Below are 21,106 nucleotides of genomic sequence, written 5' to 3'. Positions count from 1 at the left end.
TCTTTGTAAAACTGATGAAAATGGGATACAGGAAATGTTTGGAGTTTTCTGGTTAAACTGTTTGCCACTGGCCAATATGCCAGTACTACGCGACATGTAAAAAGAGCTGTATTTTCACTATTCATGGTCACAATCCTTAAAGTCAGACATAATTTTAATCGGTATAGTGTACAGATTCAGAAAAGCTAAGAAATTTTAATATATCGCATATAAAGTTTTGCCTAAATATCATGTCTTCCACAGCAATGGACTGAGCTAAATATCATGTCTTCAACAGCAATGGACTGAGCTATATATCATGTCTTCAACAGCAATGGACTGAGCTAAATATCATGTCTTAAATAGCAATTGACTGAGCTAAAAATCATGTGTTTAACAGCAATGGACTGAGCTAAATATCATCTTTATGTCATCGCCCAAAGAGCAATAGACTGAGTCAGCTACAGCAATGGACTGAGCTAATATCATGTCTTCAACAACAATGGACTAAGCTAAATATTATGTCTGTAACAACAAAGTATTGAGCTAAATATTATGTCTTTAACAGCAAGCATGGAGCTAAATATCATGTCTTCAACAGCAAAGTGTTGAGCTAAATATTATTATTTAAATTAATTGATATAAGTGGAATGGCTAAAGCATAATTTTAAGTTTATTATTTTTACAATTTAACATTCAAACATGTATAAGTTTCATGTGAGTAAAACTAATACATGTACTGAGGAATTGGGCATACCATTTTTTTCTGTTTGAAGGATATAAACTAAGTCTTAACTGTCTAATTAAAATTGATGAGATTTTGACAGGTAATAACTCCTCTGACCTTTCTTAGCAGATGTGATAATTATGATGACCAGTAGGTAATAGCAACAAACACCATTAAATAAATAAATAGTTTAATCATAAAACCACAGAGGAAAACTAATGACAATGAGAGTGATGAAATAAAAATATTGTTGTAAATACAATGTCTACACAATGAGAATGCAAAGAATGATCATATTTTAATAGAGCCTATACAACAAAAGTGTTTAGCTTCTTAATCTATATCAAATTCTACAACTGCAGATTATTTATTTTAGCTTTTTCTTCTTTTGACTCATTAAATGAAATACAATTTAAACATTAGAAATTCTTATTACATAATTAAACTGAGGAAACAAAGGTTATAAGTGACAAACATGTTGACCTGCTTAATCATTTTTTCAAAATAACTTAAAAACAACATTTTTCAGAATATGACCTATATATTTGTAACTATTATTAGTATTCAGAACCTCGTATCAGTCGTCTGACATACTCAATATTTATACCATATAATTTTAGTCATAAATCTCTCATAAACATGATTAAACTTTCCACATTGAACATATGTGATCAGTCCTAGATCTTTACGATACACATCATAATGACATACAAGCCATGATGACTATAAGATCATGTGTGGTCAGCTTTAATATATATTGTCATAAAAACCACACTTACACTGACCATGTGTCAGATCAACCGTGACTGGACAGTTCCGATGTAAAACCCACTCTGACTATGTCCTAGACCAACTGTGAGCAGTCAAACATTCTATCACAAAAACCATCATGACCGCATCTCAACAGAACAAAATCACTATTGTTTATCGTACTAACAAATTTGAAAATTATTTGATCCTAATTATAAATGTGTATCAATTTTTCTTTTTTGTTTTTGTTTTTTCTAGACTGTCCTGATAATCTTGTATAAGTGTTTCTTGTGTTTGTGGAGTAGCTGGACAATATTTACTGAATTCCATTACAAATTCTCCTTTACCCTGAGTCAATGATCTTAACTCCGTAGAAAATCCAAACATTTCATTTAAAGCAACCTGAAAAATATAAACAAAACAATATTATTTTTCTTTCTATTCAAAGCAACCTGAAAAATATAAACAAAACAATATTATTTTTCTTTCTATTCAAAGCAACCTAAAAAAATTATCAACAAAAGTTTCATCTTCCATGTATTCAAAGCAACCTATAAAACTCTAATCTTAAACAAAAAATAAATAAAACAATGTTCACTGACTACATGGCTACAATGTATCTCATAAAGATGTGTTATTACTTTTTTTTTTGTATTTTTCCTTTGGTCTAATTTTAGTTGTAATTTTTCATATCACATAACGCGCTTGTGTAGGAAAATATTGTCCATAACTAAAGGCACACATGCATAGGCCATAAAGCAATAAACAGATTATCAATGGTCTTTCAAACTTTAGGATGTTTCCCAGCCACATCTAATCTCAGGGTGTTTGCCCCTCCATAGTTGTAGCTGAGTACCACCCTCTCATTTGAAAAACAATCGATAATCTATATTCATGGGACTAATCAACCTTCAACAATGGCAGTTAATTATGTAAACAAAAAAAACTAATCTTAATGAGATACATATATAGCAAAAACCTGACCCTTAATTTGGATCAACAAAAGTAAAAATATTTAACAGCATAAGACAGCTTACTGGTACTAATCCTAAGATTATGTAAATTTTGAGTCATTTAAATAATGAAAATGAGGCTCATCATGACATAATTCTTGAATAGGCTGCTCACAAACTCAGCACATCTTACTGCACAATACACAGTATGAAGATTCAATTTATAAAATTGAAAAAGGAAATGAGGAATGATTTCAAGAGACAACAACCTGACCAAAGAGCAGAAAACAGGACAAGGCTACCAATGACGCACATATTACCTCACAATATAATTTACAGTATGAAAATTCAACTAAGCACATTTTACCTAACAGTGCAGAAAAATAATTCAACTAATTAGAAATAAGAAAATGTGGTATTATGCAGAGAATAAAATTCCACTAAGCCCATATAACCGTACAATACTGAGACTGGAAATTCCACTCACTTAAAGCCGATATAACCTCACAACACAGAGACTGAAAATTCAGCTAGGACAATATAACTTCACAACACAGAGACTGAAAATTTTACTAAGCCCATATAACCTCCCAATACACAGACAGAAAATTTTACTAAGCCCATATAACCTCACAACACACAAACTGAAAATTTTACTAAGCCCATATAACCTCTAAAAATTCCACTAAGCCCATATAACCTCACAACACAGAGACTGAAAATTCCACTAAGCCCATATAACCTCCCAATATTGAGACTGAAAATTCCCCAAGCCCATATAACCTCACATTCAGAGAAAATGTTACAGCTAAGCACATATTACCTCACAATACAGAGAATTATATTCAATAAAGCACAATTAACCTTGCAATACAAAAAACAAAATATAATATAAGAAGATTTTACCTCACAATAAAAAGAATAAAATTCAACTAAGGACAAAAGAGGGACAAAAGATACCAGAGGGACAGTCAAACTCATAAATCGAAAATAAACTGACAACACCATGGCTAAAAATGAAAAGGACAAACAGACAAACAATAGTACACATGACACAACATAGAAAACTAAAGAATAAACAATACCAACAACACCAAAAACTAGGGGTGTTCTCGGGTGCTCTGGAAGGGTAAGCAGATCCTGCTCCACATGTGGCACCCGTCAACAATTTACCTCACAATACAGAGAATAAAATTCAACTAGGGACATTTTACCTCACAATACAAAGAATAAAATTCAACTAAGGACATTTTACCTCATAATAAAAAGAATAAAATTCAACTAAAGGCATTTTACCTCACAATACAGAGAATAAAATTCAACTAGGGACAATTTACCTCACAATACAAAGAATAAAATTCAACTAAAGACATTTTACCTCATAATAAAAAGAATAAAATTCAACTAAAGGCATTTTACCTCACAATACAGAGAATAAATTCAACTAAGGGCAATTTACCTCACAATACAGAGAATAAAATTCAACTAGGGACAATTTACCTCACAATACAAAGAATAAAATTCAACTAAAGACATTTTACCTCATAATAAAAAGAATAAAAGTCAACTAAAGGCATTTTACCTCACAATACAGAGAATAAATTCAACTAAGGGCAATTTACCTCACAATACAGAGAATAAAATTCAACTAGGGACAATTTACCTCACAATACAAAAAATAAAATTCAACAAAGGACATTTTACCTCACAATACAGAGAATAAAATTCAACTAAGGACATTTTACCTCATAATAAAAAGAATAAAATTCAATTAAGGACAATTTACCTCACAATACAGAGAATAAAATTCAACTAAGGACATTTTACCTCACAATACAAAGAATAAAATTCAACTAAGGACATTTTACCTCATAATAAAAAGAATAAAATTCAACTAAAGGCATTTTACCTCACAATACAGAGAATAAAATTCAACTAGGGACAATTTACCTCACAATACAAAGAATAAAATTCAACTAAAGACATTTTACCTCATAATAAAAAGAATAAAATTCAACTAAAGGCATTTTACCACACAATACAGAGAATAAATTCAACTAAGGGCAATTTACCTCACAATACAGAGAATAAAATTCAACTAGGGACAATTTACCTCACAATACAAAGAATAAAATTCAACTAAAGACATTTTACCTCATAATAAAAAGAATAAAAGTCAACTAAAGGCATTTTACCTCACAATACAGAGAATAAATTCAACTAGGGACATTTTACCTCACAATTCAAAGAATAAAATTCAACTAAGGACATTTTACCTCATAATAAAAAGAATAAAATTCAACTAAAGGCATTTTACCTCACAATACAGAGAATAAAATTCAACTAGGGACAATTTACCTCACAATACAAAGAATAAAATTCAACTAAAGACATTTTACCTCATAATAAAAAGAATAAAATTCAACTAAAGGCATTTTACCTCACAATACAGAGAATAAATTCAACTAAGGGCAATTTACCTCACAATACAGAGAATAAAATTCAACTAGGGACAATTTACCTCACAATACAAAGAATAAAATTCAACTAAAGACATTTTACCTCATAATAAAAAGAATAAAAGTCAACTAAAGGCATTTTACCTCACAATACAGAGAATAAATTCAACTAAGGGCAATTTACCTCACAATACAGAGAATAAAATTCAACTAGGGACAATTTACCTCACAATACAAAAAATAAAATTCAACAAAGGACATTTTACCTCACAATACAGAGAATAAAATTCAACTAAGGACATTTTACCTCATAATAAAAAGAATAAAATTCAATTAAGGACAATTTACCTCACAATACAGAGAATAAAATTCAACTAAGGACATTTTACCTCACAATACAAAGAATAAAATTCAATTAAGGACAATTTACCTCACAATACAGAGAATAAAATTCAACTAAGGACATTTTACCTCACAATACAAAAAATAAAATTCAACTACGGACAATTTACCTTACAATAAAAAGGATAAAATTCAACTAAGGACAATTTACCTCACAATACAGAGAATACAAGAGGCTGTCACAACGACAGCAAACCGGATTTATTAACATTTATTTGTGTCCTGGCAATATCACAAGAACCATAACTGATGAATGCTGAAAGTGAAAATCGTCAATATCAAATTTGACCTCCATTTTGTAGTCAGTATCAACATATTAAAATTTGAAAAGCTTAGATTGAATGGTTCATTAGTAAATGCAACAACGTGAATGGAAACACCATTTTACGATCTTTCTAGAACCATAACTCCTGAACGGTAAAAGTCAAAATCGTCATTATTGAACTTGACCTCTATTTTGTCATCAGTAACAACATATAAAAATTTCAAAAGCTTTGGTTGAATGGTTTATGAAAAAATGCACGGACACGACTGGAAACACCATTTTTCAATCTTTCAAGAACCATAACTCCTGAACGGTAAAAGTCAAAATCGTCATTATTGAACTTGACCTCCATTTTGTCATCAGTAACAATATATTAAAATTTGGGAAGCTTTGGTAAAACAGTTCATGCGTAAATGCATGAACACGACTGGAAACTCCATTTTTCAATCTTTCAAGAACCATAACTCCTGAACGGTAAAAGTCAAAATCGCCATTATTGAACTTGACCTTCATTTAGTTGTCAGTAACAACATATCAAAATTTTAAAAGCTTTGGTTGAACGGTTCATGAGTGAATGCACGGACAACATTTGATTGCCGCCCGCCCGGCCGCCCGCCGTACATCCCCAAATCAATAACCGACATTTTTGTCACAAAAATCCGGTTAAAAATTCAACTAAAGGCATTTTACCTCACAATACAGAGAATAAAATTCAACTAAGGACAATTTACCCCACAATACAAAAAATAAAATTCAACTACGGACAATTTACCTCACAATACAAAGAATAAAAATCAACTATAAGCCCATCTTACCTCACAATACAGAGTAAAGTATCCTTCATTAGCATCTGTTCCTATGATAACACCATTCCTTTTAGTGATACACTGCATGGTTGGTCCTTGGTATTCTGCTGGACAGTTGACCTCAACTAACATAACAGGTTCTAGAACATTCCAAACACCCTCAGTAAAACCTATAAATAATGATACACAGAACTGAATCAAGTGTTTTCGATTAGTTTCCAATATTCTTGTTGTAAATGTTCTAAGTAATGCTAATACTCTAGATACAAAACTAAAATAAGAATAATTAGTATTGTACAAAGAAACATCTTATTTTATGACTGGAGTTCTCATATGTAAACCACAACCTTAAGATTTGAAGATTAAAAAAAAACACACTTCACAACAAGGGTCCAGAAACGGTCATATATGCCAGACATGACCGATTCTGAAATCCATTTGTCCTAAACGACAGATTTGAATTTGGGTCAAATTTTATATTTTTGCAGAAATAATTTCTGTCATTTTGTTGAGATCAGTTTTTCTTGAACCATTTTGAACTTGATTTTTGTTTTGTTATCCCTTTCCTGTAATAAAACTGCCACTCCAGTATAGTGTTATAATCCTGAGAGCTCTCCTAATAACTTTTGTAATGACTCAAAGGAATATTGGCTTATGGTCGCTAATCTCTACCTGTGTTTTTAATTCACACCTGACTATTGAACACAAGCTCAGAACTAAATTGTATATAAATTAAAATTCCATAACAACTGTCTTCATTATGTAATTACTTTTCAGCTAAAACAATGTCAATTCTGATTTAAACTGAAATTAAAACTTTAATTTAATTTACGTAGAAAAAAGTGTTTTTTTTTTTCACTTCTAACACACATGCTTTGTTTACTATGTAATACGCATGCGTGCAATTTTCTTCCACATATTAGACATATAGGAAATGAGTCTGGAATTGCTCGTTTTAGTACTGTCTCAAAACATCCGGTTATTAGTTTGTCTTCAAAATGGAAAGAAACATTAACGATGTCTGAGAAATTTCATTTACATACTCTTGTCTTCCCTTAACTGCTCTTGAACGATTCTAGGAAAAATGGTATGAAAATACGTGGTGTAAATGCAATGCAACAGTTAAAACAAGTTCATTGATACTATGAGCAATAATCAGCTGGTAATGTGATTTTTATAATCGTTTTTGAAAAAAGGGCACCAACTTTATAGTCATCACAAAATGACCGAAATTAGGTGAAAAAATTTCCGGATCCTTGCTGTACAATGCTCTTGCTGATTTTTTCTGACAAAGTTTTCTTCATTTTCAAAGTGTCATAAGACTTTTGAAAAGAATATAGGTCAATAGGACACCATGTACTGCTTGTACTATCCTATGTCTATGTTCAGTAAAATGAGAACCCATTGGTCAAATTTGCAATTTATCAAATAATTTATATAGGTCACCACATAATAACATGTATATCAAGTTTGGAGCAAACAACTTTAACCAAGAATTTAAGCCTGAAAATGTACAAATTTCCAGCTAACATAGTCTACTTTCATTGAATTGTGTAATTTGTGTCACATACACATACAACCATAATTTGACATAAACCAATAAAAAGTTCACTACAGAATTTATAGGTGTTCTAAGTTTCAAGTATATGTGACCACAACTTATGGTAAACTACCTTAACCTGATACTGGGCAGACTAAGTATATGTGACCACATCTTTATGGTAAACTACCTTAACCTGATACTGGGTAGACTAAGTATATGTGACCACATCTTTAGGGTAAACTACCTTAACCTGATACTGGGCAGACTAAGTATATGTGACCACATCTTTAGGGTAAACTACCTTAACCTGATACTGGGCAGACTAAGTATATGTGACCACATCTTTATGGTAAACTACCTTAACCTGATACTGGGTAGACTAAGTATATGTGACCACATCTTTAGGGTAAACTACCTTAACCTGATACTGGGCAGACTAAGTATATGTGACCACATCTTTAGGGTAAACTACCTTAACCTGATACTGGGCAGACTAAGTATATGTGACCACATCTTTATGGTAAACTACCTTAACCTGACCACATCTTTATGGTAAACTACCTTAACCTGATACTGGGTAGACTAAGTATATGTGACCACATCTTTATGGTAAACTACCTTAAGGCGAAGTGTACATAATTGCATGCCTCTAGCGGAATACCGGATTAAAAATGTTCGTTGTTAGTTACACAAGTTATCTCCCTTACTCCAAGAAAGGACACAGGAAAGAGAAACTACTTTCTGCGGTCTATAATGAATCCAACAAGCGCTGTTTTAAACCTCATAGAAATTATCTAAGTAACTCCATTTAGAAATCACAGCATTCTGTACGTTGTTCTGTGTGCAGCCTGACTTAAAAACTCTGTTTTTTTTGTTTTTTTTAGACGCGTAGGAGAAGGCATTTCGTGTTTATGATATCATCAGAAAGAAAAAAACACCTCACAACAAAATTATAAACAAATAAACAAATAAACATGTAACAATTTATCTTCTATTGATATCAAATTAATTAAAATAAAACTTGAATTGACCCAACAATATTGTTTTAAAAAAGCCGTAGTCTTGAACGAAAAACACAGTACTCAACGTAAAGTTTTATTTACAAATAATTAATGAAAGACGTGTGAATTTAATTGTTTAATTAAAAAGACGTTGAAATGTTCGTATTTTGTGCAATTGAAAATTTAAGGACATGATTTATATTCATATAAGATATCAGACGATACCAAGAGAATAATTTGACCACTAGTGCAATACTTACAAGTAGGAAGAACAAAGAAGGAAAACTAACAAAAAATAAACAAATTATGCCCCAAAAATTACTCAGTAACTTAAAAGTTGTCTCACTCTAACATTTATCTTAAAATAAGTAAAAATTATGTCATTCAACTCCCAGTTTTCAACTTTTTCTACATGTGCAGAAAATAAACAGGGTGTCTTCTATTCCGTCCGCAATTTATGGGAAAACTAAATCTAAATTTAGAACCATATTGAAATTGAAAGTACACAGGTAAGATAAAATATAAAATGTCATTTCTTCTTTCACAAATTCCAATTTGGAAGAGATATATAGCGAAATCTGTTTTCTTTTATTGTGCCTGTGTGCATCATTCAAAATTAGAGAATGTAATTTTGAAGTATCAAGTCTCAATTCAAGATTATGAATGAATTGAATATAGAATTACGGGAGGGGGGGGTAAGGACCTTTATCAGAACTCCAGGATCGGGTGTTTTTCAGCTCGGGATTTTGGGATCCGAGAATTCTATTTCCGAATTTCGGGTAGTCGGGATTTAAATTTTTTTAATTCGGGACCTCAGGATTTCGTGTTTTTAAGCCCGGGATTTCGGGATCTGGATCCCTCCTTCCCTCCTCCCTCTATTATGGTTAAAGAAAAGAGGTCAAGGAAGTTTTGTGATACTTGTAACTGCAATTTAATATTTAATGGAATGATAGGTGAAATGTGTTCAGACTATTACATTTCGATTTTTTAAAAATTTTACCCAAGTTTACTGCAAGGGGTGTTTAACGACCTCGATGATTATCCATGAGGATCTCGCAGCCGGTCAGCTCTAGGTTTTCACCTAGTTCATGATCATACAAGAGTTGAGAAGACTGTGGTTTACTAGTCTTATAATATGAGACTTTGGAGTTAATATAAATTACATTCAACGTTTTTCATCGAATATTTCAAAGCTTTTTGACTATCTATGTTGACACCCCCCCGCCCCCAATTGATTGGATAAAATGAATGGATTGCGGCCCCTATTTCAAACTGAAGTCCTATAAACTGACTGGTATTCGAATTTGTTAAAAGAAATAATTGGTATCTCTGTCTCATATTGATTCAATACCGTAATGCCGAAAAACAAACATTTGTTTCCGCGAATTTCCTATAGCTAGAAATATATTCCTGAGTTTCAATTTGAGTAACTCGAATAATTCAGGCCCTTTCCATGTCCGATTTTCTCCCACACAAGAAATGTAGCATTTGTACATCAGCTGAATAATACGACTGAATTATTCGGGTTAAAATTTATGTAAATCCCGAATGCACATAAAAGTAAAGATCCAGCCCGACTTTCGGAAAAGGACTGTTGTAGATTTCAGATTGATTTCCAGAAATAAAAATCATACAAAAATGTTTCACGCAAATATTCGTCTTCAGACGTGTAAAGTTATACAACAGTTACTAGCCGGTCTGGATTGGGATAAAAAGAAGCGCATGCAATGCAAAAAATATATAATGTCGTGGCCCAGGGATGTGTTGAATTATAGAGATGCTTATGTGGCACAAAGATAAGATTAATTTACCCAAATGTACTAAGAATTACCACACAACTAAAATTTACTTAGATATTGATTTGTTATCCTGTGCCAGACAGATGGCTGATATTCTGAGAAGAGACCTTGATGAAATGAAGTTTTATGGGAACAAAGATTTTGAAAACATGTCGCAGTGTTTCGATTTTAACAAAAATAAGGCACCAAGGTCGAAAATAGTTCTAGTTCATAATGAAGAAAATGTCAACTATTTTCTAGCTTGGCGATCTACGCATGCACCCGAATAAAATAAACAAATACAATACAATAGTACACAAAACGTAACATAAAGAACTAAAGACCGAGCAACACGAACTCCAACAAAACGGTATATATTTCATACAAGTATAGAACTATATGAAGTGTCGTAACTGTTGCAGCGACGTCAATAACGTTGTCGCTGTCGTTGTTTTTTGTTTTTTTACACTCAAGATTCAACTTTAACAGGGTATAGCTTGAAAAGTAGCACGGTTGCTAAGGACTTTCTTTGCACCAATCGATTCCTCAGACATTTTAGAATCGTCTCATAAATTGAAAAAAAAATCGATTGTCTAATATAATAGAAAATCTTGGAAATGTAATAATTCCTGCCGAATTTCACGATTTTCCCTATATATCCTTTGTAATTTTGATGTATGATGCTGTTAACTTCAACAGCTCGTATTTCAAAAACGAAAACGGTTACCCCCTTTTTTTATTTCATTTTCCGATTTATTTTTACAAGCAGAATCTACATGTAAAATTTAAAAAAAATCCATTGTGTAGTTTAATTACGTATACTTCGCCTTAAGCTGATAATGGGTAGACTAACAAAACATGTAGGACCAGAAAACATAATACTGTTGTTGCAAAGCATAACAAAGAATGCCAGTAATAGATGGTTTCACATATTCTAACAAACACCTGCAATATGAAGAAGGGAGAGCAAGACTGAACTATTTATATCATGTACTTACATTCCTGAGTAGCATAATATGCAGCTTGTTCAAAGGACCAGTCACTGGAATCAACAATGTGATGGGCTCCTAAAATGTAAAGTACACAATTGTGATAACAGTGTCTGACTATTGGAGTCATTGTATGTAATGTAAAGTACACAATTGTGATAACATTGTCTGACTATTGGAGTCATGGTATATAATGTAAAGTACACAATTGTGATAACAGTGTCTGACTATTGGAGTCATTGTATGTAATGTAAAGTACACAATTGTGATAACATTGTCTGACTATTGGAGTCATGGTATATAATGTAAAGTACACAATTGTGATAACAGTGTCTGACTATTGGAGTCATTGTATATAATGTAAAGTACACAATTGTGTTAACAGTGTCTGACTATTGGAGTCATTGTATTAATGTAAAGTACACAATTGTGTTAACAGTGTCTGACTATTGGAGTCATTGTATATAATGTAAAGTACACAATTGTGTTAACAGTGTCTGACTATTGGAGTCATTGTATGTAATGTAAAGTACACAATTGTGATAACAGTGTCTGACTATTGGAGTCATTGTATGTAATGTAAAGTACACAATTGTGATAACATTGTCTGACTATTGGAGTCATTGTATGTAATGTAAAGTACACAATTGTGATAACAGTGTCTGACTATTGGAGTCATTGTATGTAATGTAAAGTACACAATTGTGATAACAGTGTCTGACTATTGGAGTCATTGTATGTAATGTAAAGTACACAATTGTGATAACAGTGTCTGACTATTGGAGTCATTGTATGTAATGTAAAGTACACAATTGTGATAACAGTGTCTGACTATTGGAGTCATTGTATTAATGTAAAGTACACAATTGTGTTAACAGTGTCTGACTATTGGAGTCATTGTATGTAATGTAAAGTACACAATTGTGATAACAGTGTCTGACTATTGGAATCATTGTATGTAATGTAAAGTACACAATTGTGATAACAGTGTCTGACTATTGGAGTCATTGTATGTAATGTAAAGTACACAATTGTGATAACATTGTCTGACTATTGGAGTCATTGTATTAATGTAAAGTACACAATTGTGTTAACAGTGTCTGACTATTGGAGTCATTGTATGTAATGTAAAGTACACAATTGTGATAACAGTGTCTGACTATTGGAGTCATTGTATTAATGTAAAGTACACAATTGTGTTAACAGTGTCTGACTATTGGAATCATTGTATGTAATGTAAAGTACACAATTGTGATAACATTGTCTGACTATTGGAGTCATTGTATGTAATGTAAAGTACACAATTGTGATAACATTGTCTGACTATTGGAGTCATTGTATTAATGTAAAGTACACAATTGTGATAACAGTGTCTGACTATTGGAGTCATTGTATGTAATGTAAAGTACACAATTGTGATAACATTGTCTGACTACTGGAGTCATTGTATGTAATGTAAAGTACACAATTGTGATAACATTGTCTGACTATTGGAATCATTGTATGTAATGTAAAGTACACAATTGTGATAACATTGTCTGACTATTGGAATCATTGTATTAATGTAAAGTACACAATTGTGATAACAGTGTCTGACTATTGGAGTCATTGTATGTAATGTAAAGTACACAATTGTGATAACATTGTCTGACTACTGGAGTCATTGTATGTAATGTAAAGTACACAATTGTGATAACATTGTCTGACTATTGGAGTCATTGTATGTAATGTAAAGTACACAATTGTGATAACATTGTCTGACTATTGGAGTCATTGTATGTAATGTAAAGTACACAATTGTGATAACAGTGTCTGACTATTGGAGTCATTGTATGTAATGTAAAGTACACAATTGTGATAACAGTGTCTGACTATTGGAATCATTGTATGTAATGTAAAGTACACAATTGTGATAACAGTGTCTGACTATTGGAGTCATTGTATTAATGTAAAGTACACAATTGTGATAACAGTGTCTGACTATTGGAGTCATTGTATGTAATGTAAAGTACACAATTGTGATAACAGTGTCTGACTATTGGAGTCATTGTATGTAATGTAAAGTACACAATTGTGTTAACAGTGTCTGACTATTGGAGTCATTGTATATAATGTAAAGTACACAATTGTGATGACATTGTCTGACTATTGGAGTCATTGTATGTAATGTAAAGTACACAATTGTGATAACAGTGTCTGACTATTGGAGTCATTGTATGTAATGTAAAGTACACAATTGTGATGACATTGTCTGACTATTGGAGTCATGGTATATAATGTAAAGTACACAATTGTGATAACAGTGTCTGACTATTGGAGTCATTGTATGTAATGTAAAGTACACAATTGTGATAACAGTGTCTGACTATTGGAGTCATTGTATGTAATGTAAAGTACACAATTGTGTTAACAGTGTCTGACTATTGGAGTCATTGTATGTAATGTAAAGTACACAATTGTGATAACAGTGTATATAGAGTAAAGTACAGAATTGTTTCAATTAGGAACCAGTTTCTTGTATGTTGTAGACTGATATCTAAGAGTATAATTTTGTACACTTTGTCCATATCTGTAAATTATGAAACATTACTGTTATAACCCTTTCAAACTAATTATGCTGTGATATTAAGTGATTGACTAGAGAAAAATTTCTGATGTCTTCCAATACAACATACAATAAATAACTAACCATCCGTTAAGGTGAACTTTGCACCAGCCACTTTATTTCCTGTCAGAAAGCCTTTCTCACATGCTCTAAGGAAACCCTACAAATAAACAAATCTTTGTTTCAAGTAAAGTGAAAAGACATCAAATGGCATTTTTTTGGCATGTTAAATTTTTAAAACATCAAAACTGTAAATCGATCACTATTTTTAAAATGCTCAAAAGACATTATTATGTTAGAAATCAAATATAATTGCGTGCTTCTAACAGTGTTATTTTTGAAGAATAGTTTAAATGCAAGAATAACTAAGATTTCATATCTACTTTGAGCAATACTCATCCAGTCCAAAAGATATTTTAGCACAGAATGTCTTTATAATATAAATTTAGTGAGTATTGCAAGTTTTTTAATTATTAATTCTAATAGTGTGACTGTGAGAGAATCTCATGCAATAGAAAATCATATTCTGATATCTGATGCATTTATCTGTATGAATCTTTTCCTAAAACTGCAATAATTAATAATGCATTATGTCCATTGTTCAAAAATTACAATGATAAATGCATGCAACATTTCTGAACTTACAGTATACAAAATTGTGGATGAGTTTAAAATACCTCTTTAATTAAGAATTTTGCACATGTTTTAATTTGATGTATATCTTCCATATTTGACATGGTGCTTTATTCCTGTTAAATATGAAGTCTAACATGTAGTATTCTTACATTGAATATTGATACATACCCGTTTTATAGAGGAAATAAAATTCTTTGGAACATTAGTGCCCACAGTCTTGTCTAAAAATTCTAGTTTAGTGTTTGCCTCTGGTGGCAAGGGCTGAAAAAAATATAATAACTTTTAAAACAAGCATTCTGCGAGTATTGCCTGAAAATATGTTGTCCCCTACCAGTTAAAAACTCATTGTACTGAATATAATGCTGACTTGATCTATAACTTGTCATGGTTAACGAATATCAAGTCAATATCTTCAAGCATGATAGAAAAAAAATATGGAAAATTAAATATTTGAGTGAATTTTCAAAGTCTAAGAAACATAACTCTGCACAAGGCATCAGACATGAACAAAATATAAACCTGATCTGTAACTTGTCCCATTTAAACAAAATACCAAGTATATATCTTCAAGCTCTAAGAAAAAAGTGTGGAACTGTCGGACTGACAGATGGACAGCCAGACAGAATGCAAACCTAAAGTCTCCTTCAACTTCTTCCATAGGAATTTAATAAGAATTCAAGAAGCTCTAGGAGAACAAAATCAGTTTAAGGTAAATCTGATGTATCTTTACAACATGCATGAACCTTATCCACCGTGTATCATCGTACAGCGGATATAGGTACTAACCAAGCGGGCGTGAGCGATTTTGATCTTACACGGTAACGAAAAATCTTTGTTTTGTTCACATAATATCAATGTGTACTTCAATCTAAACATAACTGCTGTTTTAAGAAATGATTTGGTCGTAGGTTGATGATTAGAAATGTCTCATTATTTTCCCAAATTAAGAGGGATTACTAAAAGCATGTGCAAATACTTGTAAAAGAAGTTGGCCCTTGTCTCATCCAATATAATTCTATACTCATTGCAACTCTTTTTCTGATAGAAGGTCAATGTGTGTGGGTAATAAGTATAGCTGTTTCAATAAATTGGCATTGAAATCTTTCATACATATGTTATTTTTTTATATTTTATCCCTAAAGAAGCGTTGTGTACGGTGTTTAGCTGACCACATAAATCCTTATGTACGGTGCATAGTTAAGTTGTTGTACACCGTACACAAAAACTTTATTTTCATACTCGTTTATTACCCAAACAAGGAATTAGTAATCACAGGTAGGTTTATGATTAGTAACCATTACTTTTGCCTTGTATAAGGTTTCTTTCAGATAAAACATGTAAATGTCTCAACAACTGTATCGAAATTGAAAGTGGGTGTTGACTTTCACAACTATTTGCGCATGAACAAGTTAATTGTTCTTATTTGAATATCAAAGTTGTTTTATGAATAGGAAAAATTCGATGCAAAAATTATTTGGGAGCAGGAATTTCAAATGTTGAGAAATGTACATTGAATATTGATAAAGCAAAACAAAGATATTCAATTACAAACTTTGAAAGATTGGTAAACAGACATTTAATTAGAGGTCTTTGGATAGTCACAGAAATTCCTCTCTTTACCACTTTTGGCGAAGAAAAAAAGCCTCCAATGGTACAATAATTACCTCCATAAAACCTATAACTCTACCATACTCCCCTCTGCCTCCTGATTGCTTCTTATGCTGGTAATCAAACCTAAAAAAAATTGTTTAACAAAGAATTCATGTATACATAGTTAGATTGGAAGGGGCCAGGTGGAAAAAAGGTTCAATTATACATGTTCAATCTTCAGATGACAGATTAATAAAAAATTTCTATTCAGTATTCAAAACTAGATTTTCCAGTTTGTTGCATGAAATAAATACTATCATATGGAAACTACAGACAATGGAATCTGATCCAGCTTTTAAAATCATAAATAACTTTAAATTTCTAGGAATAAAAAGTCACCTTGTTCTCCATACTTTCTTTTCGTACCTTTATGAGCCTATATCCATTATAAAATTAATTGTTTTGTGGACAAAATTGCTCTTTCAAAATTTCCATTTGGAAGCCTCCATGGGGGAAATCCCCTGCAAATAGTGACAGTTGGCAGGTATGAAGTCTGAATCTTAAACCTTTTAAGTTCACCTAAACTATTGAAATAAGTTTATCTACTTACGCCATTTTATCTACCACAGATTCTCTGAATGCTACCTTTGGTTTTCCAAGTGACACTTTACAATTATATTCTCTTTCTAATCTCTACAAATAGTCAAAAAAATACTAAAGCTATTCTAAAAAGGCGCTCAAGAACTCAAAAATTAACCATCTTATCCATGTCTAAACATCTATATGGGACCTGGAGTCAAGAAATAGGCTGAAAAATGAAAAGATGCTCTTCTTTTTCTTTGTAAACAAAGCACTGTTCTTTCTTGAGCTTTGTAAGCAAAAGAATGTTTTAATTCCAATAAAACATTGGGTGCATGTGTTTGGTGGCAGAGTAAAAATTGCAACATCATATGCATTTTGCCAGAGATCAAATTGAACATTTTTGTCGGTGTTGTTCACTAGGATATTTAAAATTATCTTTTTAAATGAAAGTCTTCATGTATTTGTTCTTTTCTAGTGCAATACAAATGGTACCATTACTGTTATAACTACAACTTGGTCCATTCCTTTGCTGGTGGACAGTTAGTTATCAAGTGTATCACAATAAATTCAGAACATTGCTTAACTATTGTAGACCTTACTTTTAACCTAGTGGGGACACTTCTATAAGAAACACAAATTTCAAGCTTTAGTTATATAAAAAAAAGACTAGTGAAATATATTCTGAACCATTGGTACCAAGTCATAGTTATCCTTTACTTGTTTGTATACTAAAACTGGCTTAAAATCACTTAATGTAAAACCTACTCAAGACTATAACCTTAAGTTCTTTACCTGTGCATAAATATCCAGGTGAAGTTCTCCCATACCAGAACATATAGTTTCCTTGGCCTCATCATCCCAGAACACATGATATGTGGGATCTTCTCTACTAAATCTATTTATACCTTTAGAAAAGTTCTCTATATCTTTACTGTTAACTGGTTTTATGGACATTGATATAACTGGATCAGGTACAAACATAGATTCCTGTAATAACAAACATGTTCAAAACGGTAAAACCATGTAAAATCCTGTTAAAATTCCATTTATAACAAATATAATCATGTTACAAAATATTTTTTTGTTTTATCAAACCAGTTCCGTAATTCTTTAATAGATTGAGTTCTGTTTTAGTACAGCAGTATATTTCTTCACTAATCATTCTGTTCCTTTACTTTTATGTGTTTTCCAGTCCATAACATGTATGACATGTAATATATCAGATCCCAACCCTTAAAATAATTCAAACTACAAGTCATTTAACCTCTAAAGTGTTAGATTAAGCAGACCAACATTTTACATGATAAATAACTTTTGCGCATTTAAAACACACACACCTTTATATTAAATGGAGATTAAGTTAGCTTACCAGTGAAAGGTTAGAAGTTCCTTTAGATAAAAATGTGTCACCCCCAGCACATTCAACACCAAATAAAGCTACGATATCTCCAGCATAGGCCTCAGTTATATCCTAAAACAAACATTGTATACTTTAAACAGTCTCATACAGTGATACTGTTGGCTTTTATCAAAACTACCTCTAACCTTTTTTATTGGGAAAATATGCGTCATTTTCATCAAATTGAAAAATTTAAAATAAACCATAAGTTTGACTGAAACTTCAATTTACAGACCCATTTTAAAGAGTCAAACCCTGCTTTAAAATAAGACCCCATTTTGTCAGTAATGATACATAAATAGACCCTCAAATGTGCACATATAGTTATTTTAGGCATGAAAAATGTTTAAATGAGTGTTTTTCAGTTTGTATTCATGCACAATTACTACTGAGACTGCACTGTTTGGGAAAAAAGTTGTCTTTTTGGGAATAATTTTAAGCCTTTTTTTTCATATTGGGATTCTTCTCCAGGGGAAAAAGCCATTATTCTCCACTAATTTAAGGCAAACAATATCACTGTCATATATACATTTTTAAGTATTTTCAGATCTGTACTTTTTTGTTGTAAGTATGTATATGTACCCTATCATGTCCACTGTGTTTTTGTTGTAAGTATGTATATATACCCTATCATGTCCACTGTGTTTTTGTTGTAAGTATGTATATATACCCTATCATGTCCACTGTGTTTTTGATGTAAGTATTTATATATATACCCTATCATGTCCACTGTTTGTTTGTTTGATGTAAGTATGTATATATACCCTATCATGTCCACTGTGTTTTTGTTTGTTGTAAGTATGTATATATACCCTATCATGTCCACTGTTTGTTTGTTGTAAGTATTTATATATATACCCTATCATGTCCACTGTGTTTTTGTTGTAAGTATGTATATATACCCTATCACGTCCAGTCTGTGTTTTTGTTTGATGTATTTACTTTGTATCAATCTGATGAGTTTAGGCCATTTCAACCAATTTTACATTTTGTCCATAATTCAGGAGCCTGTAATTCAGTGGTTGTTGTTTGTTGCTTTATATCATATTTGTTTTTTGTTTATTATTATGTACTACTACATTGTATAGTTGTTAATTTGTGTGTCATTTGGTCTCTAGTGGATAGTTGTGGTCTCATTGGCAATCAATTGTGTACTACTACATTGTATAGTTGTTAATTTGTGTGTCATTTGGTCTCTAGTGGATAGTTGTGGTCTCATTGGCAATCAATTGTGTACTACTACATTGTATAGTTGTTAATTTATGTGTCATTTGGTCTCTAGTGGATAGTTGTGATCTCATTGGCAATCAATTGTGTACTACTACATTGTATAGTTGTTAATTTGTGTGTCATTTGGTCTCTAGTGGATAGTTGTGGTCTCATTGGCAATCAATTGTGTACTACTACATTGTATAGTTGTTAATTTATGTGTCATTTGGTCTCTAGTGGATAGTTGTGGTCTCATTGGCAATCAATTATGTACTACTACATTGTATAGTTGTTAATTTGTGTGTCATTTGGTCTCTAGTGGATAGTTGTGGTCTCATTGGCAATCAATTGTGTACTACTACATTGTATAGTTGTTAATTTGTGTGTCATTTGGTCTCTAGTGGATAGTTGTGGTCTCATTGGCAATCAATTGTGTACTACTACATTGTATAGTTGTTAATTTGTGTGTCATTTGGTCTCTAGTGGATAGTTGTGGTCTCATTGGCAATCAATTGTGTACTACTACATTGTATAGTTGTTAATTTGTGTGTCATTTGGTCTCTAGTGGATAGTTGTGGTCTCATTGGCAATCAATTGTGTACTACTACATTGTATAGTTGTTAATTTGTGTGTCATTTGGTCTCTAGTGGATAGTTGTGGTCTCATTGGCAATCATACCACATCTACATTGTATAGTTGTTAATTTGTGTGTCATTTGGTCTCTAGTGGATAGTTGTGATCTCATTGGCAATCAATTATGTACTACTACATTGTATAGTTGTTAATTTGTGTGTCATTTGGTCTCTAGTGGATAGTTGTGGTCTCATTGGCAATCAATTATGTACTACTACATTGTATAGTTGTTAATTTGTGTGTCATTTGGTCTCTAGTGGATAGTTGTGGTCTCATTGGCAATCAATTGTGTACTACTACATTGTATAGTTGTTAATTTGTGTGTCATTTGGTCTCTAGTGGATAGTTGTGGTCTCATTGGCAATCATACCACATCTACATTGTATAGTTGTTAATTTGTGTGTCATTTGGTCTCTAGTGGATAGTTGTGATCTCATTGGCAATCAATTATGTACTACTACATTGTATAGTTGTTAATTTGTGTGTCATTTGGTCTCTAGTGGATAGTTGTGATCTCATTGGCAATCATACCACATCTACATTGTATAGTTGTTAATTTGTGTGTCATTTGGTCTCTAGTGGATAGTTGTGATCTCATTGGCAATCATACAACATCTACTTATTTTAATTTGAATTTGCACTGAGTACCCAAATTGCACCTATTTAGCAAAAATAGCAGCAGAAATCTTACAAGATTTCCTAGACTAAACAATTTGTATTTTTATGATTTGATAATATGCACATCCATCAACATAGATAAAACTATTTAGATATGCACAAAACATTCACAGTATTTATCA

The 21,106-nt window shown here is 31.9% G+C and overlaps 1 protein-coding gene across 1 annotated transcript in view; it reads right to left on the bottom strand.

The window, feature by feature from the left end:
• Window positions 1-879: 879 nt before the first annotated feature.
• The window catches only part of LOC143067046 (elongation factor G, mitochondrial-like), a 32,444-nt gene continuing 12,217 nt past the window's right edge, over window positions 880-21,106 (bottom strand). Inside the window, exons 11-19 of the mRNA XM_076240032.1 lie at window positions 18,435-18,536; window positions 17,858-18,052; window positions 17,094-17,176; window positions 16,558-16,627; window positions 15,062-15,154; window positions 14,342-14,417; window positions 11,662-11,730; window positions 6,351-6,511; window positions 880-1,858 (exon numbers count right to left, since the gene is read on the bottom strand). Of these exons, the coding sequence (XP_076096147.1) occupies window positions 1,682-1,858; window positions 6,351-6,511; window positions 11,662-11,730; window positions 14,342-14,417; window positions 15,062-15,154; window positions 16,558-16,627; window positions 17,094-17,176; window positions 17,858-18,052; window positions 18,435-18,536 (1,026 nt within the window). The 3' untranslated portion in view covers window positions 880-1,681. The remainder of the gene's footprint in view (window positions 1,859-6,350; window positions 6,512-11,661; window positions 11,731-14,341; window positions 14,418-15,061; window positions 15,155-16,557; window positions 16,628-17,093; window positions 17,177-17,857; window positions 18,053-18,434; window positions 18,537-21,106) is intronic.

Source organism: Mytilus galloprovincialis, chromosome 3 (assembly GCF_965363235.1).
Source record: "Mytilus galloprovincialis chromosome 3, xbMytGall1.hap1.1, whole genome shotgun sequence".
NCBI lineage: Eukaryota > Metazoa > Mollusca > Bivalvia > Mytilida > Mytilidae > Mytilus > Mytilus galloprovincialis.
The sequence above is the reverse complement of the archived record's forward strand: the minus strand, read 5'-3'. Positions and strand labels throughout refer to the sequence as shown.